Genomic DNA, 27,837 nt, shown 5'->3' with positions numbered 1-27,837 from the left:
TTTTGAGGCACATTTTCACGATTTATCAAAAATAGCAGACCTACAAGCTCATAGTGCGGCACTCGGTGCCGCGCTATGAGCTTGTAGATCTGCTATTTTTCAATAGCTAAAGTATAACATAATGCTAGAAACACCAAAAGGGGTTCCCGTTCAGAATGGGTTAAACAGTTGTACTGTAGGTATATGATAAACGCATATTTTAATAAATGTCTTTGTGTTGTGGATTTTGGATGCCATCCAAGTGTTCTGCACAGTGCACAGACAGGCGGTCCGACAAATGGAATGTATTAAAAAAGAAAAAGGTTTGAGAGCTGTTTAATTTCAGAGTACATTATGGAATGAAGATGATGATGTAGCCTAAATGGGATTGGAAACAGCTCAGGGGTTCATTCAGACCAAATATTGGGACAATCTATCTATCAAACAATATCATCAATCATGCCACACAAGTACAGGTGCAGTAATACTAGTGGATGGCCATAAAAATTACATGAAAAGCTTTGACAAAATATTTAGCATAGCTTTGCTTAATTACTGAACAGATGCACAGCGCTGGCAGACTTGTAGGAAAAACAAAGCATTATAGCATTGGTTATAAGTTATATTTGCTGTATTATTGGAATAGCATCCCATATGCTAGCACATATGCACACACATGCACATATGCACACATGGCATCAACGCATGGTGTTGTGTGCTGGCACACTATACACTGTCTTTCTTTTATCATTCATTTTTTAAGAGCCTGCCCAGGGACTACAGATGGAAATTAGCTTTGGCTAACTCTGGCCCATTTACATTGAGGTGAAAACTGACATGTTGATTAATGAGCTTTGTCCCTGTCAAATAAATAAATAAATATACAATTAGTGCATGGGATTCTATCCATAACATGCAAATAAGACATTGAGATCATGTATTTCCAAATGCATAGGATAGTGCATAGTGCATTTTTGTGCAACCCAGCATCACAGTAAAGACAATTTTCACTGTGACAATAAACGTAAATGTTTCAGTTACTTACAGTAAGTGATCATGTCTAAGGGGTTATACAAACGTATATACTGTAACTCTCTCTCTCTCTCATATGTATTTTTCTTTGGCCGATCGCTAACACGTCCAACGCAACCTGTCGTGTCCTCACAACAACACTACCTCAGCTAGTGAAGATCATTCTCTTCTTTAGGTAGAGGAAGGCGAGGTACGTGGCCCCTCCGAGGACGCCAATCAACAGGGTCGTGCCGAAGATGGTCGGCGCGTTCTTCCTGGCCACGCGGAACGCCACGGGCAGGACGGCCGAGATCAGGATGTTGTTGACGTAGCCCAGCACCCTGCGGAAGGCCGGCCGCTCCACCACACGCTCGTAGTACGTCTCCAGGTTGACGCGGAGGCCGTCGCCCCAGCAGCGGCGGGAGAGGCCGAGGAACTTGAGGCGGTGCAAGGTGACGGCGAGAGACACGTCGGCCATGCTGAAGAAGTCACCGCACAGCCAGGCCTGACTGCCCTCCTCTGCAGGAAGACCGCCGGAACACAGGAAGAACTGATTCAATGGGATGACAATTGGATCTTTTTCTACCGCAAGAACTACAGTACGTGAAACGTATTTCACAGGTTCTGGATTTGTTTCCAATCCATATACACTACCCGGCTTAGTGGATTTGTTTCCATGTGTAATGCTTAATTGGGTCGTCCACTCACAGTTAACAGCCTTTGTATTGAGTTTGTGCTTGAAATGTACTGTAATTCTGCAAACTGTTAATAAAATTTTCAATCAATCAATCAATCAATGCTACCCTTCTCGGTGTCGGACAAGGTTCTCAGAACCTCATTTGGGCCATGCTCTGGAGGTAGTACTAACCAAAGTTCTGGGAACCCAGAACTCAGAATTTATACTTTCAAAATGCTTGTAGATCTGCTATTTTTTACTTTGATTTTTTTTTTAGAATTATTTGTTTAATGACATACTGACGGAGGAGTCCTGTCCTTCAGGTGGTTCTTGTTATAGTGGAAACTTAAATAAAAACAAAAGAACATCACAGAACGTCACAGGTTCGAGGACCAGAAGGTTTGAGGTTATAGAAGGTTCTGTTTCATTATAGTGGAAAAGAGCCAATTGTCAAAACACAACTCAGAACAAGGGCACGGTCACACCACACTTTTACTCTACCTATGACGGCAGATTCTGCCAATGCATTTCAATGGGAATTTTTGGGAGAAATCCTCAAATGGCAGCAAACCGCTCCATTCCCATTGAAATGCACTGCAGACTCCACTCTCATAGGTAGAATAAAAGTCTGGTGTGACCGTGCCCTTAATCTGTTTTTGAAAATCCCCTTTTGGACGCTTAATTGTTGCAAATTTGCATCAAACCACTTAAGGGGTTAATGCAGCTGAGGTGGTGGTGACAGGCACTAATGCCTGTTGTTGTAGATTCAGCAAGAAGCACATTGTTGCCATCTAGTGCTCATTTGTAAAAGTTTTACACCCATGCAACAAACCATGGTATATAAAAAATAAGGTAAAGGCATCGATGTGTGCCTTTACCTTATACAGAACAGCTGGTTGCTTGGTTGCGGATATATAGAAAAAGATTACATTTGAATCACTAATTAGCGGTCAATTAGCAGCTAATTATGTATGTCACGTTGTGGTAACGGAGAAAACACAACTTTCTCTACAATATATTGTTCTGTTTGGCCCACAGCTGCTAATGATTGCTGATGACGACAGACAGGGATGACCGTGCTAGGCTGCTACTGATTGCTTGAGCGCAATCAGCGAACAAGCGTAATATAAAGCATAATATATGCATCAATGCAGTGAAACACATCCAAAAATAAAGAAAAATGAAGATAAATACTGTATTCTACTAAAGCAACTTTCTAAAATACAGTGAAAGTGAAAATTGCAAAAGTGAATATTCAAGCACAGTGATGATTTTATTAGGCTGTATTTGAAATACTGCAATGCCCTGTTTCAGTTTACAACAATCTCCACTTAATCTAGCACTTAATCTAACTTAATCTTTTATTATGAATTAATAGCAACAACTAGAAAAAGTGCCCCTCTGGGCACAGGTCTCCACCAGGAGGATAGGAATGTTTAGGAGTAATATAAACATGTTTTTTGTTTGTTTGTTCCAATCTTTGCCAATCAGGATGGCATATGGGAAATGGTGCAGATCTGTGTTGATCACATGACACACACACACACACACACACACATGGACGGACGGACGGACACACACACACACACACACACACACACACACACACACACACACACACACACACGGACGGACACACAGACGGACACACACACATACACGGACGGACGGACGGACGGAGGGCAAAACATACTCTCTCCCCATGCCTTTGGCCTGGTGGAGACAAGGGCATATCAAGCCTATACTACTACTAGCCATAATGCTATGTGGCTGACTAACCTGGTGTCTCCTCCACTCTCCTCTGAAGCTCTGTCTCCACCTGGTCCATCACACCCTCCAGCTCATCCAGAAGCTTCTTCAGGTACTTCATGTTGTCATGGTCAAACAGCTTGGACTGAAGGAACATATCATTACACTGGTGCTGTGTCTACTGTGCTATCCATTATAAGTATTAGTATAAGTAACTAGTATTAGTTACTTGTGTACACTATGATGTAATGTAATCTGATGTTTGAAATACAAATTATTTTCAGAATTGTATTTGTCTGCTGCAGTCTGTTGCCATGGTATGCATGTGTGTGCTGAATGATGGGTAAAAGCTATTAGAGAGCTATTAGCGAACTACACATATGAATACACAACTTTTTTGTGGGGAGCAGTAAACCATAAATGGCCATAATTTATTTGCTCATGTCAACAGACTGAAATAATGTGCTGCTTTCTTTCAGATTTACTTTCCCTCTGCCCAGCACTGCACACAGGACTTCACAGAGAGCCGGTCTTGGAGGGAGAGCGAGACACTGAGTCACTCATGGCAAACAACGGTTCTGCCTGGACAGCTATTTTTTTATGAATCATCAAAAGGTAAACATTGCACTTCACACTCCACTGACTTGAACGATGACTTACTTTCAAACGCCTCTGTTTTGCTATGTAAGCATCTTTGAGCTCCGGGTTCTCCGCTGCCAGTCTCTTCAGCTCAGATTCTGTGCTTCCAATCTGTGCTGTCACATACAAAACACAAGATTGAATCAATAAACTATTATTTAGTGTTAAAGTTTGTTTCTGTAGAGATTACTTTATGTAATATCGAGTCGGTTATGATTCTCAGTATAAGAATCAGAATTCTACTAGTACAAGAATGTCTGTTGTATTGTTGGACATGTGAAAATACACAAGACTAGGTGCAATAACAGCATGGCTTCACATGGAACTCTGACATAATGACCTAATGTGTCCAGTCGTCTATGACGACTGGACACATTACGACTAGGCGGCTCATGCCCAGACTTGGGACCATCCGAGCCCCTTTAACTTCCATTATATAAATGGGAAAAAAAGAGAAAAAGTGTAGAACATAATGATCAACAATCTGTTGGGTTCTACATTAGTCTACTGTTGTGCACAAGAAATTGGGTTTGCAAAATTATTTCCAGACAGATAGACGGACAGACAAGACAGACAGACCTACTTATCTTTTGGAGCCAAGCCGTAACAAATCACACTTGTGAAGTGAGGGGCGCTCTTATCATCATACATCATCACATTCCGTGCTCAGCCAATGAAATCATCACATTCCGTGGTACACGCAGACACACAAAGCTGGGCATAGGAGCGCCCCTCAAAAAAACAAACACCTTGAGCCTTTATATGCTTTATATTTCTACGCATGCGTCTTACAGCGTATGCGCGTGGTGGCGTAGGCCGGTATGTGGGAGTCCACTGTGATCTCTGGGTGGAGGATGCAGCCGTGGGTGTAGGCGTCCATCTGCAGCGAGTCCAGCAGCTCTCTGTAGTGCTGCACCCGGGCGTAGTACATACTACCCTCCTCGGGGATCAACTTAGGAGTGTCGTCTGGAGAAACCCGAGGCATGGGAAAGAAGTTAAGAACCAGAGGGAACAGCATGTCTGGTGTCGGTTTAGTTTCCCTACAGCCTTGCCGCAACAAGGCTTTCTTTCTTTCTTGACAAAGGAGCGGACCCGAGGTGACCTCGTAAATGCTACAGGAATCAGGGAGACTGGCCAATGGAAGATGTGTTTAATGGTCTTAATCTGCTGTTTCTTAATTAACGTGTGCCATGGTCCGGGGACTAACAACGGTTCAAATGGACCCATCAGTCTGTAACTCCGGGAGTGTACAATTGGTTATCTCTGGGGTCAACAATCTGCACTGTAAATTGTACAGTGTCAATTTAACTCTTAGAGTGCACAAATGGAACCAAATGGGCTATTAAAATATAGCAGATATACTGTACAAGCTCACATTGTGTCACTTCATGCTAGCCTGGCTAATAAGCCAGACCGAATCAGCCGTTGGCAAAAAGAAAATTGTCTGCCGGCGGATTACGGTCTGGAGAGGCTCAATTATACGCCCATTTCCTACACCAGAGAACTGGTGTGGCCAATCGGGACACGGTGTGCAATATGGGCGGGCTTTGGTACAGTGACGTTCAATGCTTGAGACCTTTGACTGACAGTAGCTCTAACCAATTGCGTCAAAGAGAAAATGTTTGAACCCGCCCCCCCGGGAAACAAGATCCATACACAGCATCTCCAGACTCAAATACCACACGACAGTGTGATTTGAGTCTGGCTTATTAGCCAGGCTAACTTCATGCCGCACTGCGAGCTTGTGTACACCTGCTATGTTTGTCCCTGGCAAAAACATTTTCAGATGAGGGTTCACGGCCAAATACATCAATTTGGGGGTCCTTGACATGAAAATGTTTGAGTGGTCACCAATCACCATAACAGTAAATGTTCTGTCACAGTCACACACTGCTTCTCAGCAGCGTAAAGAGTCAATCTTACCGGAATCTCTCTCCTCTTTATCCAACTGGGAGGCTGCCTCTCAGAACATTCAGTGGCTACCGTGTGGATCAATGAAAACCGAGGCAGAATGGTGGGGAATTAAAAAATAAATTAAAAATAAATTAAATGTTAAAAAATGCAAAATAAACGACATGGAAGCAATGCACATTAAATACACAAAACAATGCACAGACATTACACAGGAGTGCTTGAAAATTTGTGAACCCTTTAAAATGGTCTATATTTCTGCATAAATATGACCTAAAACATAATTAGATTGTCACACAATTCCTAAAAGGTTCTCTGGGAATTATGTTATGTTCATGTCTTTCCCAGCTGTATCTAATGTGTAATCAGCCCTTATGCGGATATTAGTCTTGTTCCCCTGCCAGTCCTTGTCGGGTCATGGTTTGGTGTCGCATCTGTTCTGTAATCTGTTCACCTTTATTAAAATAAAACAACCAACCAAGGGTGTTGAACACTTTAGGGTCTCTCCACTCCAATAATGTGACATACCAGAAGTGGTAGTAGGCTGAGCTACATCATCAAAATGAAACCTTTTAGTGTGCAGCATGGTAAGTACTGGTGATCCCTGTATTCCCTTTGTAGGTTTACCTGCTGCTGTTCAGCCCCATTTTGCCAGTAGCCTATCTGCCTATTGTCAAACCAACTGTTTGTGTGATTGAAAATCCATCACCTTCAAATTAACTGCTGATCCTAGGGTTCACAAACTTCCAATTGTGCGTGGGTGGTGGAAGAAACAATATAAAACATAAGAAAATAAATAACTATATATGTAATGCCCTGTGAAGTTCACTTTATACCCTCCCAGTCTAGTATTATTACGGTACACTATTGAGTAAGAGTGTTTGGGTCTGTGCAACAGGAGCTACTGTGTGAGGCCTCATTCACACGTACCAAACACCAATCAAGCAATGTTTGGTCGTTTTTTTGGGCCACCACAATGCTTTTCCAATGGGAGTCACATGGTTTGATCAAACATTTGTGTTTGATTGCTGATTGCTGATTGGTCCCCCCTCATCAAACAAAAATGTTTGGTCAAACCATGTGACTCCCATTGAAAATGAATTGGAGCAGCAATCAAACAGCAATCAGACATCACACACGGACCGAACATTTGTTGTGTAGGTGTGTACGAAGCCTGAGGCTGTGAAGTTCCTATCGGACGCACCGTCTCTGAAGTTGTTCTCCAGGTAGTCCATGATCAGCGTGGGGTCACAGATGACGTTGTCATCGTGGGCCAGGACGGGAACCTCTCCGGCAGGATTCAGACGCATGAACCAAGGCTCGTTGTGTTCGCTCAGGGGCAGGCTCACGTCATACTCGTCACAGCGCAAGCCTTTCTCCGCTATGGCAAGACGAACCTGCGATGCACAGTAAAATCCTCAGTGGCCCTATACATGATTGTCTTTTGATTATCTATTGATTTTTTACCAATGCTTTACCTTTTGTACACACCTGCATATGATGCTAACATTCTAAATATCCTGCTTTCACATACACTATCCGAGTATCTGTATACATGTACCGTATTATACACATAAATATTTTTGTTCTATTAAACCTGTTTTCTATATCTCTTTCCCTTTGCTCTCACTCTGTCCTCTCTTTTATATCATCTACAAAACTACCACTATACCTTTACACCTGTAAAACTGTGATGTGACAAATAAAGCTGATTCTGAATCAGATCTATGTCCAGACTTTCTTACTGTATTCCAATGTGCCTATGACTAGCAATATGGCAAGCCACCATGCTTCCTTGTGTCAAGGCACACGATTTTGTTAATGAATGACGATAAACTATAAACAAAAAAGTGTCTATTGTAAACTCTGCGTGTTTACCAGTTCTTAACCTGACTACGCTGGGGTTCCAAGGAGCCAAATGGACAACTCACACATGGGTCTGTAACTCAACTCAATAATATATATATATTTTTTTTTATAATTTTTATCCCACGATTTTGTAACCCATTTTTCACCCGTGTCAATTATCTAATGTGACCCTGGGCTCTACACACCCTCCGCCAACCTAGTCCCCATATATGGGGGACATGGGGAGAGCAACGGACTTGAACTCATGCTTCCTTCATGCCTGAGTGTCCAAGTTGCTCCTTTACACCAGTTTCCCTGGTTGGAATAACGTGTTCCTTCCACACGCTACGTCCTTTCCCCTCCATCAGGCGCCCCGGCTGGCCAGGGGGAGGCAGTTTAGAGACCAGGATTACTGCATGTTTTTTGTGAGGGTACCTACCCTAGGGGACACGGGGAGAACATGCAAACTCCACACAGAAAGGCCCTTTCGCCAACCCCGCCTCGGGTATGGGCACTGATGACGCGGAGGAGGAAACACGCCGCCAGCACCCACAGCACCCCGAGCGGGAATCGAACCCAGGACCTTCTAGCTGTGAGGTGACAGCACTACCAACTGTGCCACCGTGCCCCCTCAACTCAATATTGAGTGCTCATGTTATGCACTGCATGTGATTTCATCTACAGTATGTTTCTTGAAGCTTCCTCAGTGTCCAGATCAACACAGGAAGAAGGAGCATTTTCAACTTTCCTGAATACAAAATATTGTGATTCTCATGTGATTGCCTCAATGTCGTCCTCCATCCGAGGCATTTGAACAGGTATTGCCAGTCTGTCACCACTTGTATTGAATTTGGAACGGTTCTGGGTCTAAATGAACGAGTAAGTATATTCTGTTCATGCTCAAAATATCCCCACAAACCACACATCCACCCATCGTCTGTTTGCACTATCTCAGTTACTCATGTTAAACAACTATGATGTTGCTTTACGGCTTAAAAATGTGTACAAAATGCAAGATTTGGTGAGCATTTCCAACACTATTGGTGTGTGGGGCCAAAGGACACTGGCGAAATGAAATGCTATTATCTTGAGTAGCCTAGGCTAGGCTAGACAGGCTAAGCCAGCCAGTTGTTGAACTCATTTTCTTGATAATATGTAGTCAAACGAGTTGTAAAAAGGAAGACATGCATTAATGGTCTCTCGATTGCATAATGATGATAAAATCAGTGCCTTTCGGTGCTTCTAAGTTCTGGCGTTCTACCCTTGAGAGGAGCTGTCCACTGACCATGGTGCTGAATCTGCGATAACGCTCACCTTCTGAGAATTGAAAGACTGCGTCCAGTGATACAGCGTCAACTTGGATTTTGGGGGGTTTGTGGTTTCCGTAAGCGTCCCGCTTTCTTGTGCGGCGTCTTTCTCTAAAAGCATTTCTTTCTCATCTTGAGATTCTGCACTCTTTTCGGCCGCCATTTTACCTGTCCGTCGGTCGGGCGAGCGTGTTACGAAGCGGACGGACGAACGACATGCACAACATTGCACATTGCACAACACTGTCACACACCCAAAAACAGTAATGTCGTCGACTTGATCAGACCCCCTCTAGAGGCTTGGAGCTGTTTAATATATGCCTCTGCCTTTTGAGAACTATGTCTGTGGGGGAAATGCTGTATGTTTTATCAAATAGTTTTTAAGCTGTTATATGGAGTTATTTTTGTATGAAAATGGCTTACACTGTAGTGGCTTTCCAAAACAATAATCTTCTCTTCTCAAGACAGACCTAGTATACACACTCATTTGTGCAAAAATGTGCAATTGGCAAAAACGACCAGCAGAGGTCATTGTTATCCTTGTCTTTGACTGCACAAATATTAACGACCTGTGAGAAAAATAGTTTTGTTTGCATCACAGAAAAGGAACATATATTATAAATTAGCTATAGGGCCTACTCGATCTGTATAAATAAAACATATTTTTCTTTACCAAGCAGGGATATAGGCTATGCAGGTGTTACAGACCAAGATGCTGTAGGCTATATTTTTAAATAAATACAAATTAAATCAGCTTATCAGTTATACACAAATTATAAACATAATTCCTCAATCATACGTACAAAAACTGTGTATTTAAACACTGCAAGACAAGGCAATTATGCGCATTTTTCAAAGCGACAGCCTACAACCAACCATAATATTATGCGCTGTCATTTAAAGTATGATTGATAGACCAACAGCGGGACATTATTCAGAGGGCCAAGTCCCAATTGGGGTCCAAGGCAGCGGTGGACAAAAAAGGCCTTGCCCTATACTCAAAGTCAAAGATACACATTCTTTTTAATAACAATGCATTGCTGTATTGACCCCGCGACCCGACTACGGATAAGCGGTTGAAGATGGATGGATGGATGGATGCTGTATTGAATTTTTTTTTAAATTTCCCCCAAAATGTAGCCTAAAAAAAACAAAAGAAAGAAACAAATGTCCACAATATTGCATGTGTCGTATCTGATGGAACACATGTGAATATAAAATCATGGCATCCACAAAATAGAGCTTAAGTGGTTAATTCGTTTATTTATTTATTTTGGGTATCGAGAGTCCCTTCCAATGTAGTGGAGAAAATAGGTTACAATATTTCTATTTAAAATGTAGCAAAAATGATAATAAATACAAAAAAAAGAAAGTTTACTTGATTGATTGATTGAAATATTTATTAACAGTTTGCAGAATTACAGTACATTTCAAGCACAAACTCAATACAAAGACTGTGTTAACTGTGAGTGGACGACCCAATTAAGCATTACACTTGTTTACAAGAGGGTCCACCTTGTTCAATTCATCAAAACATTTAGAGACGTACAAATAGACACTTCTATACAGTCAAAGAACACAACAGGAATTCATCATAAGGGAGGTAAAAAGGGAAAAGAAACATACAGTGAGGGGAAAAGTAGACTTCTACAGTAGTTCTACTGTACTTAAGTACAGTATAACTACTGTACTTTACAGTAGAACAGCATGCACTCAAGTAAATTGTCTTTTAGCTACTATTAATCCCACCGTGCCCCTGGACTGGTGGGAGGTTCCACTAGCATGACGTTGCGAGCGGCGGTGTGTTCTCTCCGGCAGCCACTCGAAGCGTCTCTCTCTCCCTGTGTGATCAGTGGGTGAGAGGAGGGGGAGACCAACAGCACAACGGGCGAAAACAGCGTGCAGCCTCCGGTAAATGACGGCCTCCCATTCATACCTCTGCACTTGTCTGTCTTCAAATAATACTCATGCCTCTCTGTTGCATATCAGTGTCTGGAAGAACCACTAAGCTCACTGCTCATCATCTTACCGTTTTGTTTTTTATTTAATTTCACTTGTGTGAAACAGCGGCATCTTTTTTTTGGCTCATCCTTTCTCTTCACCATCATCCGACCTGGATCCCTCGGTGGCGGGGTGGAACACAGCAGTCAACTGCTTTATTTTTTATTTTTTTAAAGCCTATTCTGAATGACGGGCGGAAGGTTTGACTTCGACGACGGTGGCACTTACTGCGGGGGGTGGGAGGATGGCAAAGCCCACGGACATGGCATCTGCACCGGACCCAAGGGCCAGGGCGAATACGCCGGGTCCTGGTCCCACGGGTTCGAGATAGTGGGGGTCTACACCTGGCCCAGCGGGAACACCTACCAGGGCTACTGGTCCCAGGGGAAGCGGCATGGACTCGGCGTGGAGACTAAAGGAAAGTGGACCTACCGCGGGGAGTGGAGTCACGGGTTTAAGGGCCGATACGGAGTTCGACAGAGTCACAACACACCTGCCAGATACGACGGCACCTGGAGTAACGGACTACAGGATGGATATGGGATCGAAACCTATGGCGATGGTGGTAAGAGACCCCCCCGTCGTATAAAAGAGTCTGTAGCCTATACATCATCATGATGCTAATAGCCTAGGCTACTGTATACAGACGGTTGCCTCTTCAATGGCATCGTCTGATAATCGGTATTTGCGTGAGGACGCTCCAGTTGAATCAGTGCATGGATCTCCAACATCCATCCCATCCATAGGTTTTTGGGTTGGTGTGTTTATTGCGCACTGCGCACCACCACGCATCAATTATTATCATCTCCTGAAACCTTCCACAATATCTCTGTGAATTGTGGCTCTTATGATAGTAACTTATTGGATGCTTTACAACAGTGGTTCTCAAAGTGGGGTCTGGGGACTCCTAGGGGTCCCCAGCTAAATGCTAAATGGTCTAAATGGCTAAATGTAGCATCGAAATCAGTTTAATAACTTTACATCATTGGCTATTGAAAGATAACATACAAGCTCTTGTAGATAATGGAACAATTAGAATATATTTTTAAAACATTTTAACAACACATATGTTGTATGGGTTTCCCTGGCACAACATATTTTCAAATGGGGGTGCCCGGCCAAATAATACATAATTGGTTTGGGGTGAAAAGGTTGGAGAACCATTGCTTTACAAGATTAAGTTGTGTCCTATTTCAGGCTAGTCACTTCCATTTAGTAAGCACCACTGTGGGTCTATTGATTTCTAATTCTTGCTCATGGTGGGTGGGTGACAGAGCCACCGGCCCACCCCTCTCACCAGCTCAGTGTCACCATGCATGCCCCCCCCAGACTACAGGGAGTCTGACAATCAGAGCAAATCAGGGCTAAGGTGCTCAGACAGTTTGAGCTAATTACACTAAGACTACAACCTATCCCCTCAGGCATTTTCACATGCAAATCCACCTCAAAACATCCTCACAAATCTACCTCTGTTAGCCGCACAAAGCTAATGTTATACTCATTTACCTCCCAATGTAAGAATGAATGAACCATTGTAAAGCGCTTTGAGCACTTGGAAAAGCGCTATAAAAATGCAATTCATTATAGTACATACATTGACCTCGCCATGGTTCACATGATAATCACGACAGTCATGTTGTTTCAGGGCTAAGATTGACCCAAAAGTCAAGTCACACTAAAGTGTTGACACTTGTGCTCCCACTGGTGCTGAATGTGAGAGGAGGTCGTGGTGGTTGAAGCACCTCGGTGACCTCTGATCTCAGTAATCACTTCACAGATTAGAGTGTTTGTAGATTAGTGTTCACGGATTGGCACAGATTAGTGACCATCTAGAGGTGTGATATTATGGGATATAAGAACTCTTATATCCCATATCACCCTTAACACCCTATGATTAGTGCTGCCCAAACAATCGATTTTGCAAGCTATTCTGTCAGTCCACAGGTGTGATCCTGTCGATTTGTGATGGGTGTTGTATAGTTGTGATATCTCAAAAGATTAAGGATGTCATTTCGAGCTCTTTCTAGATTCGATGAATGGTTGTACATACCTACTTGACATTCTCTGTTAAATGTGCAAAACTGTTAGCATTCAGGATTCAAATTCTTGTAGATCTGCTATTTTGGGTACTTTTGCGTGACGCTGCAGTATGACAGGGCATTCATTTACGAGAAGGAAACAATCATCCCTACGATGACTGGAGTAGAGACTAGAGAGGGATGTGAGTTAGCAAACATTCTGATCTGTGAGGAGGATCTGGTGAACATCTGTCTGCCTGACCCTAGTGTCACATGATCCTGATAACCTGAGCCATGTGGTGAAAAAACAGTGGCACAGCAGCGTCAACCTTTTAATCTCACGCTGTGGGCGAACTATCTATCTACCAGATCAGTATGTTTCCAAACCAAGCTGTTGCGTTTTTACCCTGCCAATCTGTTGGGCGAGTGCAATTTGAAAATGTTGCATTAACCAGCCTCCGCACGCACTGCAGCACACACATGCTCATTCACAGTAAAATACTGTTGGATACAAATTGGATTAATGAAACATTCCACTCATTATGCGACTCGTAGCAATTCCTCCTCATCAGAGACAAATATGAATATGTCTACTGTGTGCGTGTGCGTGCGTGCGTGCGTGCGCGCGTGTGTGTGTGTGTGTGTATGTGATTTGCGCCACATCAAAATTGGCCGAGTGATTCACTTGAATTGGCAGGGATCTTCCAGTGTGAACCAAATAATCATATTTGGCTAAATTTCACAATTTTTGCATCTGACCACAACATGTGCGTCAGATGGTGCTTTTGATATTTTTATGTAGGCCCTGATCCAGAAAAGGTTGGAAATACTGCTCTAGATAACAGTTTATTAAAGATAAACAAGATAAGATAAACATTTTAGCATAGATTTTAGATGTATTTTCCTCCTGTTTTTATCGTATCGAATATAAATGTTCTTGGAAGAGAGATTTATTGGCCTGTTCTTTAAGGCTAAATCTCTGTGAGCTCTTGCTTCATTGGATTGATTTCATTTAGATCTGTGGGCCGGTGTCTTATAAACAAATCAATAACTTCAATCTGAAACAGAATGATCTATACTCTCGTAATGGCTCTATCTCTGTTTGCAGATTATTGATATTTTCCAGGAAAGGACAATTACCGTAATTGACAAGAAGAAAACAAAACATACAGTATAGGCAATTTCAAGTGCTTCAGTGCTGTACACACCAGAGAACAAATATATTTAGTCAAGAACTGTAAAATAGATGAAAAGTCAGTATACGCATGTACACTACTATAGTACTGTATACCAAGTGCTATGATAATTAATTATTACATCTTATAGATATGCATCTATAATCTGCCTGTGTCATCCCACATGGGATTATGTTTGTTTCCAATTATGCACTGTGATCCATTAATCCACTTCCGCCTTCCCCCCAGGTACCTACCAAGGCCAGTGGATGGGTGGTATGCGACATGGTTATGGCGTGCGTCAGAGTGTACCGTATGGCATGGCCACGGTCATCCGCTCCCCGCTGCGCACCTCCCTGGCCTCGCTGCGGTCCGAGCAGAGCAACGGCAACGTGCTCCAGGACCTGTCCTGCCCCGCCGACAACCCCGTCGGAGGCCGTGGCGGCTTCGTCCTCAACTTCCACTCGGAGAGCGAGGTCGCCGCTGGCAAGAAGAAGGGGGGCCTGTTCCGCCGCGGCTCGCTCTTCGGGAGCCTGCGGCAGCTGCGCAAGTCTGACTCGCGGACCTCCATCTCCAGCAAGCGCAGTTCTGCGCGCAGCGACGCCACCATGAGCCGCATCAGCTCCAGCGACGCCAACTCCACCGTGTCCCTGGGCGACGGGGAGCTGCCGGACGAGGAGATGCCCATGGAGGACCACGTGGACGCCACCACCACCGAGACATACATGGGCGAGTGGAAGAACGACAAGCGCAATGGATTTGGCGTGTCGGAGAGATCCAACGGAATGAAGTACGAGGGGGAGTGGCTCAACAACAAGCGCCACGGTTATGGGTGCACTGTTTTCCCCGAGGGCCTCAAGGAAGAAGGGAAGTATAAAAATAATGTGCTGGTGCGAGGAATTAGGAAGCAGTTGATTCCACTCAAAAACCCCAAAACCAAAGAGAAGGTGGATCGTGCCGTGGAGGGAGCGCAGAGGGCCGCAGCCATCGCCAGGAGTAAAGTGGAAATAGCAGCTTCCAGGTAATGAGTGTGTTCATGTGCATCTCGCTCCTACTGTCTGTCTGTGTGTGTGTGTGTGTGTGTGTGTTGGTGTGTCTGTGTTGGTCTTTATCTCAACGAGACGAAAACTGAATATGTAAATATATGCAAATCCAAAAATAACCACATTATAAAAACACTTAACAACACTCCTCTGAAACAGGTTGATGACTACAAGTATGGGTTCATATATATCTTCTTCCTGAAAGGACTTTCAAACTAGGAAGGGTATGGCCTGGTCAGCCTGCAATGGCATGCATAAGATCTGGTCATCCCAGCTTAGTAAGATGTTAAAAGTAAAAATATTTAGGACGACCGTTGAGCCGATTCTACTCTATGGCTCCGAGACATGGACACTTTCAAAGAAACTAGAGAAACGGTTGGATGGCACTTACACCCGCCTTCTAATGAGAGCGCAAAATCTGTCTTGGAAGAGCCACCCATCGACTAATCTAATATATGGCAACCTTTTCGGCTGCTATGTTAAAAGGTCAGAAGGGCGGTCCATTTGCATTTTCAGTTCTTGTTAATATTCAATCAATCAATTGTGGTCCGGCTCGGATCAATGGAACTAACATAATCTACCCTAATACCATGACTTTTTTTTTTTTTTTTTTTTTTTACATAATTATTATTTTAAAATCGTAGTGTTTTGTCAATTAGAATAGGTTCCTGCTCTCAATGTCCTCACGGCCCGCCATTGGTCCCCGGCGGCCCGCAGGTTTGGAATGGCTGCTGTACTATCCAATAGTGTCAGGCATTTGACATTGGCACTTCAAGTAGAGACGAATGCCAACTAGTAGTCAGACAGACAAAGGTGGGTTTGATAGTCAGCAACAGGTCTGATTGAAGGCACAGTCGTCTTTAAGTGGAGTCCCATGGCAGTGGCTCCAAAGTTTGATTCATCATCCACAATCAAGGCCTTTGTGTTGCTCTTTATTGCCTCTTGTTCCGCCTAGGAAAAGACTGTTGCTTATTCTCTGCCCGTATTTTTCATTGACAGGGAGTGGAGTCACAACTTTGCGTGCGTGGCTGCGTGTACTTGTGAGGGCCAACATGTATAGTCAACAACAATAACAAGTCAACATAAATAGTTGTTTTTTTATGGATAAAAAAGAAAAGAAAAGTCAGATTTACAGTTAAGGTGGCCTTACACTAGACGATTTTTTTCAATCTGAAATCTGATAGCACCACCCACTACAGGATAATCGGAGTGGGGCAGAGCAAATATCAAACATTCTTGATGTTGATCGGCCGATCCCGATCGCGCTTTGAGCGGTCGGGCACCCCCCGAGCGTAAAAAATGCCAGATTATCGGCTAGTGTAAGGCCACCTTTAGGAAAAGATTGAGGTTGGGGACAGTTAGGATTAGGCATTCAGAGGTTAGGGGTTGGGTGGGTTATGCGATATGCCTGATTTATTCTTAGTTGCAGGTCAGTGACACGCACTGAATATCGGATATTTATGGCTTCAGGGTTATGGTAAAAATGCTCAAAAAGAATAAAGATGGCATTCGTGTGTGTGTGCGTGTGCGTGTGCGTGTGCGTGTGCGTGTGCGTGTGCGTGTGTGTGTGTGTGTGTGTGTGTGTGTGTGTTTTATGTCCGTATGTTTGTGTGTGTATGAAATAATACACTGTATCTGTGCTCAAGCCAAGTGTGTGTCTCTCTCTCTCGAGTCCCCGATAATGCTACCTGTCCCTGGCGCCAAATGCTGCTCTGATGTGGCATCTGCTCTTTAACAGGTGGGGGGGAGACATGACCTTTTCGTTTAAAGCCACCCCCCGTGGGGACGCGCGGTTTAGGGCATGCACCGTTGCTTTGATGTCTTATGGTTTCATTGCAGTGAGGGAATTTATACGGAAGAGGGACAGGTTGTGTATACAGGGCAGGCTATGCGAAAGCTTTTATGGAGAGATTTATAATTAACTGACTATGTTAAGTGGTGCAACCACTTCCTTAAGTGACTATGTGTGTGGGTGGGTGTGTGGGTGGCTGTGTGGGTGGGTGGCTGGGTGGGTGCGTCTGAGCACGAAAACAGCATGGTTGTTTTTCACCACCTTGCGCAACCTAACACACACACACAAACACACACGCACATATTAACTGTATATTTGGTGATTTCGGGTGTGCCAGTACAGTACAGTGACAGTACAGTACAGTAGAGGGTACAGTAGAGGGACCCCCACACGGTAACTCTGTCATTTGTCAACCGTTTCGGACGTGGGGCGGCTCGCCGGAATCGGGCCGGCACCCTGGGTGCGTTCCTGTGGGTCTGGAACTCCCCCCCCCCCCGGGACCCCCACACGGAGTTGCACCACTTACTTCACATGGGTGTGATTTTTGGACGTGCATGCACCTGGACACACATGTGACCACCCCACACTCTCTCTTTCACATACACTCGATGGGGGGTGGTGAATACAATTGTACCCCAGTTATCACAGTTCGAGCCATAATCGTATATATACGAATTAAAAACCTTTTCACTTTAATGCCACTGTCGTAAATGTACGTTTTACGGCGTGCGTTTACGGTAGGCCTTGTGGATACAATGCTGTATCCACAAGGCCTACCGTAAACGCACGCCGTAAAACGTACATTTACGACCGGAACCGCATCCATCTTGGAACGGATTTTAAAAAAGAAGTTGCATAACGATCATCCGTGCTCCATAGAGTCCCATAATGGCGATCTTTAGCGGTGTGTATCTCAGAACTTAAGCTCAGATGAGGTGATATGAGATGAAGCTGCTCTGAGTCCTAGAGATCTCTGCTGTCTGTCTGGGTACGACTCGGGAGATGTAAAGGTCAGAGGTCCTTTGACAAATGAGCTTCAATTCTTCAATCAATCAATCAATCAATCAATCAATCAATCAATCTTTATTTATATAGCACATTTCAGACAACGAGTGCAGTTAAAAGTGCTTCACAGAAAGAGCAAAAATATAACAAGAAAGAGCAAAAACACAACAAGAGAGCAGCAACTACATAGTAATAACAAAAACAAAAGGAGCGACTAAAACAGGAAAAGGACATGCAATGATCTAGGTAAAAGCAATGCTAAAAAGGTGTGTCTTAAGATTTTGTTTAAAAATGTCCACAGATTCAGAGAACCGTAGATCCCTTGGCAGGCTGTTCCACAGCACAGGGGCATACAGTAGTAGCTAAAGGCGGCTTCTCCATATGTTTTTGTGTTAGGGGTCTCTGGAATCTCTAGGGACTTTAAAATCGGTGTAATGTGTTCTCTACGTTTGGTCTTTGTCAGCACGCGGGCAGCTGCGTTTTGGACAAGTTGTAACCGACCAATCGTTTTTTTAGCAATTCTTGAGCGATTCCCACGACCCTACCATATTGCCGAATTTCGTGGAAAATGACAGCACAGAAGGGCCGAAACTGGGGAAAATGGTGGAACCTGTAAGAAAACAATAAGGGGTCTTTGTTCCTTCACGCTCGACCACTATAAAAATCGATTTTGGGGAACATTTTCGATTCTTCTTCTTATTATAATTTTTTTTTTATTAAATAGCAAAAAAATAGCCAAAATATAAGCTAACACGACGCATTGTGGGCCTCTACACCAAATCTCTTCATCATTGTGACCCATTGTGACCTTGCGATTGGCTATTTTTGCCGAATATTAACCTGTTTTAGGCTGAATGTTAGTGTATTATCACATGCCCGAAACGGGTTGCTAGGGTTCATGTGGTTAATGTAATAAGGACAGACCACAGCTCCATATCATAATGCCTGGTCAGTGACTGATACAGCAACAGAGAATGCTTTGTTCTGCACTTTTCACCACTGGTATCAAATTGATATGATTATATAAAGAGGTTTAACAGGCTTTAGACTAAAACCACAGCATCAGTAATGCTATAATATGTTTGCGGGTCTGTCTGTCTGCCTGCCTGTCTGTTTCTTAATGGCCAGTGTGAACGAGACCATTCATTGCAAAAGATTCAATGAATATGAGGTTCAGTATGTATAAAGTAATGTATAAAGCAGGCTAATCTCTCCTGGCTATACCGTGTTTTACTGAAGACGGAATAGAAACAAACCCCCCCCATAATGCATTAGGAGCAGTACAATGTGTCTATGGCAGCAAACAAGGTCCCTGGTACGGTAGTGGCTGATTAAATGACAGGCTGGTACATGCCTCTCAAAACAAGCTCTTCCAGAGTCCAGAATGAATTAAAATGACATTTTAGTTTTGTTTTGTTTTTTCAAAGGCGAGGCTAATGTAAGAGCGTTGATTTTTGAGAGTTGTTTTTGGTATTAACCCATTTTGACCTCGATTTTTCAAAAATAGCAGACCTACAAGCTCGTAGCGCGCCACTCGGTGGCGCGCTATGAGCTTGTAGATCTGCTATTTTTCAATAGCTAAAGCATAACATAATGCTAACACCTAAAGGGGTTCCCGCCCAAAATGGATTAAACTACAGGCTGGTACATACATGCCTCTCAAAACAAGCTCTTCCAGAGTCCAGAATGAATGAAATGACAGTTTTGTTTTTTCCAAAGGCGAGGCTAATGTAAGAGCGTTGATTCTTGAGAGTTGTTTTTGTGTAAGAAGAGACACCGGATGAAGTATTGAGAGTTAGGGATGAGTGTATGGTGTATAGAGGTTATGTGCGTGACATCATCATCAAACCCGGATGTTATGCAGGAATGCCTACTGAGTGGTAAACAGAAAAGTCCTATCTGATTGCATTAAACAATGTTAAACAATGTTAAACTCACTTTGCATGTTGCTTTGCCACTCGATTTGCCACTCGATGTGCCATTCACTTTAAGCATGCGCATAACCTCTATTATGTACTGTACGAGCAGGGTGGTAGACAGAGACAGTTGTGTGTGTGTCAGCGGATTTTGCAGCTATCATTATGAGTGGCATGGCAAAAGGATGCGCTTCTATCGATCTAATTTGAGGCACGTGACTCAGCTGTCTTTGACCTAGAATGGCCATAGCGTATACAGACAGAATGAGGGTAGAGCGGAGACCGGGAAAGAGGAATCAGAGAGAGAGGGGTGGGTGTGTGTGTGTGTGTGGGGGGGGGGGGGGGGGGGGGGGGGGGAGGTGTCAAGTGCCAAGAGACAGTTGAAGATTGAGTTGGGTAGAGGGTGTGGTGAATTTGCTGAGTGGGGGTTTTTTTCTGGGAAGACTTTCAGCACATCAGTTCATTGGCTCTCAACCAGTGGTTTATTGTCTGCTGTGTTAAGTGGTAATTTTCAGAGCATGTTTATATCAATCAATCAATCAATCAAACTTTATTTATATACTATATATAGCAGATTTCACGTGCAACCCAATTCACAGAAGATAGAATAAAAACAAGATCACACAAAAAAGAAAATTAAAAGGATAAGCACTTAAGATATCTTTTAAAATCAGACCCGTCTGAACTGAGTAGAGCTGTACTTGTACTAATGTACTGTGTGTGTGTGTGTGTGTGTGTGTGTGTGTGTGTGTGTGTGTGTGTGTGCGTGTGCGTGTGCGTGTGCGTGTGTGTGTGTGTGTGTGTGTGTGTGTATATGTGTTTGGTAAATAATAGCAACCGTGACACTTGGTGGTGAAATTTCTGTGCTCGGGCGGGCAGAGCCAGCCAGCCAGGGAGCCAGCCAGGGACACACATGGCAGGCTGTTCCATGCTAGGAGTTGGGCCATAATGACGGCTGCTAGGGCATTAAGCAACTAGTCGACTAGTAAATCCACTAGTCGACCTTGTTGGTACTAGTTGACTAATAAAATAAAATTAAAAAAATTAAGTTTTTTTCCCCCGATTCTGTAGGCCTCAAGATCAGGTAGAGTATAGTTATAGTCACCAATGTACAATATTTATTTAAAAAAGAAAGAAAGAAATATTTTTATTTTTTATTTTGTTTTGTACATATAGGTAGTTAAACAACTAGTCGACTAGTAAACTAGGCAACTAGTCAACTAGTAAAAATGACTAGAAGTGAATGCCCAGCTAACGGCTGCTTCTCTGTGCCTTTTTATTTGAGCGTCTGGAACAGTTAAGAGACCAGTGCCAAAGAAACCTGAGAGCTCTACCAGGCACATACCTAACAAGTATTGCAGATATGTAGCTGGGTGCAATTCCATTTAGTGGTTTAAAAATCAATATAAGGACCTTAAAATCAATTTTAAAACTAACAGGCAACCAGCGGAGGGACTTTAAAATGGGTGTAAGCTGTAAGGTGTGCAACCAACCAAATTGTTTTGGGCAGACCAGACAGTAGTCTAACTTGCTAGTGATAAAATAAAATAAAAACATGCCTATGTCTGTGTTGGCCTGAGAGACTCTAACCATGTTTCTCAAAAATATAGTGTGGTGATGCTCCTGATGTGGGAACACAATCGATCCATGAAACCAACGTAAGATAAATTCATATTGATCAGTATCACTATGAAAACAACATTTTCAATGTTTTAAAGAAAGGAATACCAGGCCATTTCCTTAATATTATATATGCTGTCGGGCAGAAACCTTGTATCTCCATATTTCACATTTTGTGCTTTTTTGTAAATCAATGCCCTACTTCATCATTACAAGAGTCTACGGTTTTCCCCCGACAGCAACGATATATAAAATGGATGCTATATTATCATTAAACTCATACTGTTTTGCCAATTATTTGGGTGCCCACTTACTATACTCTCGTGGTCAACCGGTGGGCTCTTGGCCCATAGCTTGTGAAACATTGGTGTCGATGGACATAAATGAAAAGATGGCAGAACAAAGACAGTGGAGAGGGAGTGGTTACGTCATAGCTTTCGTCAGCCCCTTTGGACCAGCGGTGGAGCCGTCCACCCCATCAGTCTCTGGGGTGGAGCAGCCGACCTCATGTCATTCATCAGCCAATCAATAGAGGGAACAGCTTGACGCTCAGAAGTGCACTTCCCTTTGGTGCCAAGCTCTCTCTCTGTGTGTGTGTGTGTGCGTGTGCGTGTGCGTGTGCGTGTGTGTGTGTGTGTGTGTGTGTGCGTGTGTGTGCGTGCGTGCGTGTGCGTGCGTGCGTGCGTGTGTGCGCATGTGGTCATTCATATTTATTTTGTGAGCCTTATCACATCCACACAAATGGGTTATGCAACTGTCAGGGTATGAATAGTAGATTGTGTGTGCTCGCGTGTTTGAGGTAAGGAGGGATCAGTGTGTGTTGTTTGGGCGTGTTTGTACGCCAGGGACCTGCGTGAACAGAGATAAGTAAAGTGAGAGTAGAGCTGGCTGGTTGCTCCGTTCCTCACTCAGCCCTCTCGTTTTACTGAAGCCTCAGCAGTGTCAGTGCGTGTGCTGCTGTTGATTCATTGCACGGTGGTTTACTCTAAGGGATGGTACTGTAGGTAGATATGTACTGTATCTGTTTGCTGTCAAATGACAAGACATAATAGTCCAATCATGATGATTTTGGAATCCCTGTCCAATCTTTGCTATAACAATGGTTCCCAAGGAAGTTCTTTTGAAATGTTCTATTTCTGAAAAGAAAAGATCTATATCTTTTGAATGTTTTTGTTGAAAACAAAAATAAAAGGGTAGATTTACGCGTGACCCAGAAAATGTGTCCGAGTTTTTGGGAAACACTGGCCTATATAGTATTTTACTGTGTGTGCATTTTGTGAAGGAAGCCATAGATCACAGCACAACGTTCGGTGGCAAAGCTATAGCAAAGGGGCTGTGTGCACAGACAGCTTTGTCTTTTTGCGAGAGAGCATATGTTAGATATCCTTTAGAGTGCAACACATTCACTGAGCGAGACGCCTCTGCTCATTGATTGGGGGCATGTCTCTTCAACCCTCTGCATAGGAAATGACAGTGATGAACGGCACACCTCTCCCAAAAGGTGAACTGTTTTCTACTTGAGACGCCCAGAGCGCTCCCCCCGCCCCCCAAAAAAAGGCTGCACACTGAGCCACGGATGCTAAAAACAGCTAACGAACGGTAAATAAAATACTATTAATTCTGGATTAAATGGCATTAAAGAAACCGATATTTCCCGAGTTTGACACACAAGGGGTGCAAGCAATAAAGTCGAGAAATTGCGGGATAGATCAAAAAAATCAAAAAGAATCACACCCATGTGAAGTGAGTGGTGCAACTCAGTGTGGGGGTCCCGGGGGGGGGGGGGGGGGGGGGGGGGTCCCCGGAAGTTCCAGACCCACACGAACACGCCCAGGGTGCCGGCCCAGTTCCGGCGAGCCGCCCCGCGCCCGAAACGGTAGAGAAATGACAAATGAGTTTCCAGAGTTTCCAAACACAGACACACGTGCGCAGCCGCACACATACTTTTCCAGGTGCTGAATCATAAAAACATGCGTCTGTGTAGTTCAAAAGTAAGTGCTCAGTAAGTGCTTCCATAAGTTCCATTAATTCTACATCCTTATGCCATACAAGATTTGACATGGACATGTATAACAAGGGTTCTTTAGTGTGTTACAGTAGGTGTCATGTTTGAAATTGACTTGTCACTATTGAAAAATCTTTTAGTAAGAGCTGAGGACAAATAAATGTGTAGAAGGAAGTGTTAACATGGTAGTAGGGTAAGCGGTTCTATGGTATCTAGTTACCAAGTACAACAAGGGTGGATCGCCATACTGTTTGCTGACTTTGGCTTGACTGGGCAGTGATCCCTAGGTGAGTAAATATTAGCATGTGTACATAACATCGGCACACACACACACACACACACACACACACACACACACCACACACACACACACTTTTGTTTACATGCCAAACGGATGTGTACAGACTCCCTTTTTCTTCATCCATCCACAAACACACCAGAAACACCACACCACACACACACACACACACACACACACACACACACACACACACACACACACACACACACACACACACACACACACACACACACACACACACACACACACTACATCCACCCACTCTCACCCATAACAGATGGGATTAAACTTCAGAAAATGAGGTTCTAAGTAACTAGGCGCGTCCTTGAAGTCCTTTCACAAAACATGGCAACCATTATTGGCCCTGAAGGCAGCTTGTCTGTCAGAAACGTTGGTCTTGCCTCTGTGTCCACAATACAACATAACAAAAACAACAACAGGGCGGCGGTGGCTCAGGGGTAGAGTGGCTGGATGGTAACCGCAAGGTTGCTAGTTCGAACCCGGGCTCCCCCAGAGTTAGTGTCGAAGTGTCCTTGAGCAAGACACTGAACCCCCAATTGCTCCTGATGTGCTGGTTGGTGCCTTGCATGGTTTCTGCTGCCATCGGTGTGTGAATGTTTGTGTGAATGGGTGAATGTAATGCACAATCTATGTAAAGCGCCTTGGATAAAGGCGCTATATAAATGCACCATTTAACATAACGGCCATTTTGCTCTCACGTCTTATTAGCGGGTTGGGAAGAAATGCCAGAGGTCGGGGTGACTTTTTTAATTAACTCAATAGCACAACAGCGCCCCTACTGGTACTCATGAGTCACACATGAGTCACACACAAACATAGGTTAACACGGACATACATAGTCACACACATAGGTTAACACGGCCATTGCTGTTCCTTGGAGTGGTTGCACCACTCAAAAAAACAAACACTACACGCATGCACATGTGTACATGCAGTGAGTGTACGTGTGGTTTGTGCCATCCTGGTGGTGTACAGTCAGCAGGGACTGACTAAATAAGGTAAGGCTGCAGGAGACTTATCAGCACCAGCCAGGAATATATACCCACAGGAATATATACCCACACCACCACTGATACAGTCACCCGCCATCTCTCTGCTACTATCTGTGTGTGTGTGTGTGTGTGTGTGTGTGTGTGTGTGTGTGTGTGTGTGTGTGTGTGTGTGTGTGTGTGTGTGTGTGTGTGTGTGTGTGTGTGTGTGTGTGTGTGTGTGTGTGTGTGTGTGTGTGTGTGCGTGCGCACACGCTTGCACATGCTTGTATTACTATACTTGTGAGGGGCAAATGTCCCCACAAGTATAGAAGACTTTAAGAAATAAACATTGTGGTAACCACTTTCCATGGTTGTGTTATGGTTTAACCAATTTTGACCTGAGATCAGATTCTAAAAATGTCTTCTACATCCTGACAGTTTTCTGAAAAAGCTATGTTTCTATGTCAGTGGTTCTTCGATTTTTCAAAAATAGCAGACCTACAAGTTCATAGCGCGCCACTCGGTGGCGTGCTATGAGCTTGTAGATCTGCTATTTTTCAATAGCTAAAGCACAACATAATGCTAACACCAAAAGGGGTTCCCGCTCAAAATGGTTTTAAAAGACTTAAGAGTTTAGGACGAGGCCTTTAGAGGTCTGGTTTACAGGTTGCGGTTAGAATTATGCCTGATTCAGACCTATTTGCACACACAGTGTTGCACACTGAGAATAGCAGATCTACAAGCTCACAACAACACAACAATAGCACCAAAGAATTCAATGGCATTCATCGCTGTCCTAAAATGTTTGTGTACTCACAAGTATAGTCACACAAGTGTGATAAATCACACATCATAAATGTGTGTGTGTGTGTGTGTGTGTGTGTGTGTGTGTGTGTGTGTGTGTGTGTGTGTGTGTGTGTGTGTGTGTGTGTGTGTGTGTGTGTGTGTGTGTGTAAGCAAGCAGCTGAGACAGGGATGTGTGTGAGAGATGAGACAGGACCTCAGTGTACTCTTACTGTCTCACTATCATCAGAGAAGCTGTAACTGTGTGTGTATGTGCGTGCGTGCGTGCGTGCGTGCGTGCGTGCGTGCGTGCGTGCGCCGTGCGCGCACACATACAACTATTGTAAGGGCCAAACGTCTCCACAATAGAGCGTCGTAGTCCCGCCCCCTTTCATGACGACGCCAGGCCCAGGAAATAATTCCCAATGCATTTTCCCCATAGACATTTCAAAAAGTATTTATTTAAGGACCTTTTAGCGTTGTACGAAGCCAACTCAAGTCGTGACAAATCATGACAACAAACACAATATTTTGGACCAAACAAATAAGAAGAAAGAAGAAAAACAACAAAAAAAGTGTGTAACCTGCCGTTTTTTTCTTCTTTCTAATTATTTGTTTGGCCCAAAACATTGTGTTTATTGTTATGATTTGTCACGACAAGAGTTGGCTTTGTCCGTGGCGTAAACGTCTTCAAAAAAATACTTTAGGGTTGTTTGGAGCAATTGTTTTTTAAATGGCATTCATAAAAATTGCCATCCTAAGATGTTGATGTCCTTACAAGTAGTACAAATAAGTGTGTTTGTGTGTTCTCTATAGAGTGTTGTTTATCACCTGCTTCGGGCTGACCTCATCCACTCTTGCCCCCCCCCCCCCCCCCCCCCCCGCCACCCCACCCCCCCTTCTCCTTTTCTGGAAAGTATTGTAATACCAACCCCCCCCCCTCCCCTTCAGCATTGGAATAAAATTATCCCACCATCCCTCAATACATCATCTTGGATTCCAGAGTCGTAATCTATCTTGCCGGTTCATCTAGGTCACGATGTCTTTGGGCTCCAAATAGAGAGGTGTTTGGGTGCATTGGTTGTTGTGCTGGACTGCTGGTATCTAGCGGTTGGGGTCTGAGTTTCGGCACGGTTTCTTTTTGGTGCGTAGCTTTGGTCACGCCGCTGGGGCCCGTGTGGACGGGGGGAGCATGAGAGACACTTTGGTTGTAAAGTGTGTTCACTTTTGGACGAGGCTGATTTACAGTAGCGGACGGATGACGCATGAAATCGTGCAGTGGCTCCTGTGGCTCCTGTGTGCGTGTGTCTGTGCGTGCGTCCGTGCATGTGTTGGCATGTACTTGGCATCACGAGTCAGAGTTGGCTCCCGGACTCTCCTGCCATATTTTATATTTATCTCCTGTGCAGCTCCGATCCCAGCTCCTCTCTCTCTCTCTCCCTTTCTGGTGTTTATGGCGTGCACACACACACACACACACACACACACACACACACACACACACACACACACACACACACACACACACACACACACACACACACACACACACACACACACACACAACACAGGTTGTACATGTGCCTCCCATATCATATCGCTAGATCTTAATGGTTTGGCTGATACCACAATTAACACGCAGAGGAACTGTTAATAATGAAGCAATAAGCATGCAACGGCCCGTGTATCAAAAGCAGGTTTATATAGTACAGTATCTCATCAAATGAGCTCAAATGATGTCAGACAACGGGGACGGGCCGACGGGGGTAACCTAATTACATGATGTCGTGTGATTATCAGTCATTAGCCATTTTATTCTAAAGTCTAAATTATGCTCCAGAATGGCCAAGAATAGCGAATAGACCTACAAGCTCACAACGTGGATGATGCGACGAGTTGTGAGCTTGTAGCTCCGCAATAGAGGGTATGGTAATCGGGTAGGGTAATCGTCTAATCGAGTGGCAAAGTGACAGGTAAAGTGAGTTTAACATTGTTTAATGTCGTTTAAGGCAATTCAATATGACTTTTCTGTTTGGATGAATGGGCTGTCAAGGCCAGAAAGTAGT

The 27,837-nt window shown here is 43.9% G+C and overlaps 2 protein-coding genes across 7 annotated transcripts in view; one reads left to right on the top strand and one right to left on the bottom strand.

The window, feature by feature from the left end:
- Positions 1–1,075: 1,075 nt before the first annotated feature.
- gdap1 (ganglioside induced differentiation associated protein 1) lies at positions 1,076–9,191 on the bottom strand. Its single transcript, XM_079489033.1, has 6 exons — positions 9,128–9,191; positions 7,170–7,362; positions 4,847–5,020; positions 4,076–4,170; positions 3,446–3,560; positions 1,076–1,509 (listed from the first exon to the last, which is right to left on the bottom strand). The coding sequence occupies exons 2-6, from the start codon at positions 7,273–7,275 to the stop codon at positions 1,157–1,159; spliced, it is 843 nt and encodes a 280-aa protein (XP_079345159.1). The 5' UTR covers positions 7,276–7,362; positions 9,128–9,191; the 3' UTR covers positions 1,076–1,156.
- A 1,777-nt stretch (positions 9,192–10,968) lies between these two features.
- jph1a (junctophilin 1a) overlaps positions 10,969–27,837 on the top strand; it is a 73,490-nt gene continuing 56,621 nt past the window's right edge. For 5 of the 6 annotated variants that reach the window (XR_013788423.1, XR_013788424.1, XR_013788425.1 and 2 more), the window contains exons 1-2: positions 10,969–11,686; positions 14,564–15,335. Coding sequence is in view for 2 of the 6 variants with exons in the window: in XM_079489064.1 (XP_079345190.1) it covers positions 11,308–11,686; positions 14,564–15,335 (1,151 nt within the window). In the remaining 4 variants the exon portion in view is untranslated. The remainder of the gene's footprint in view (positions 11,687–14,563; positions 15,336–27,837) is intronic. The other variant, XM_079489065.1, reaches the window with a different exon arrangement.

Source organism: Electrona antarctica (genome assembly GCF_951216825.1).
Source record: "Electrona antarctica genome assembly, chromosome: 20".
Taxonomy (NCBI): Eukaryota; Metazoa; Chordata; class Actinopteri; order Myctophiformes; family Myctophidae; genus Electrona; species Electrona antarctica.
Note: the sequence above shows the minus strand (reverse complement) of the source record. Positions and strands in the feature narration are given on the sequence as shown.

What these genes read in the sequence shown, in the direction of transcription:
- gdap1 (XM_079489033.1), bottom strand. Translation starts at nt 7,275, where the DNA reads ATGCGTCTGAATCCTGCCGGAGAGGTTCCCGTCCTGGCCCACGATGAC. An exon ending in CAAAACAGAGGCGTTTGAAA is followed by an intron (nt 3,561 to 4,075) that starts GTAAGTCATCGT and finishes ATGTTCCTTCAG; the next exon opens with TCCAAGCTGTTTGACCATGA. An exon ending in GAGAGTGGAGGAGACACCAG is followed by an intron (nt 1,510 to 3,445) that starts GTTAGTCAGCCA and finishes GTCTTCCTGCAG; the next exon opens with AGGAGGGCAGTCAGGCCTGG.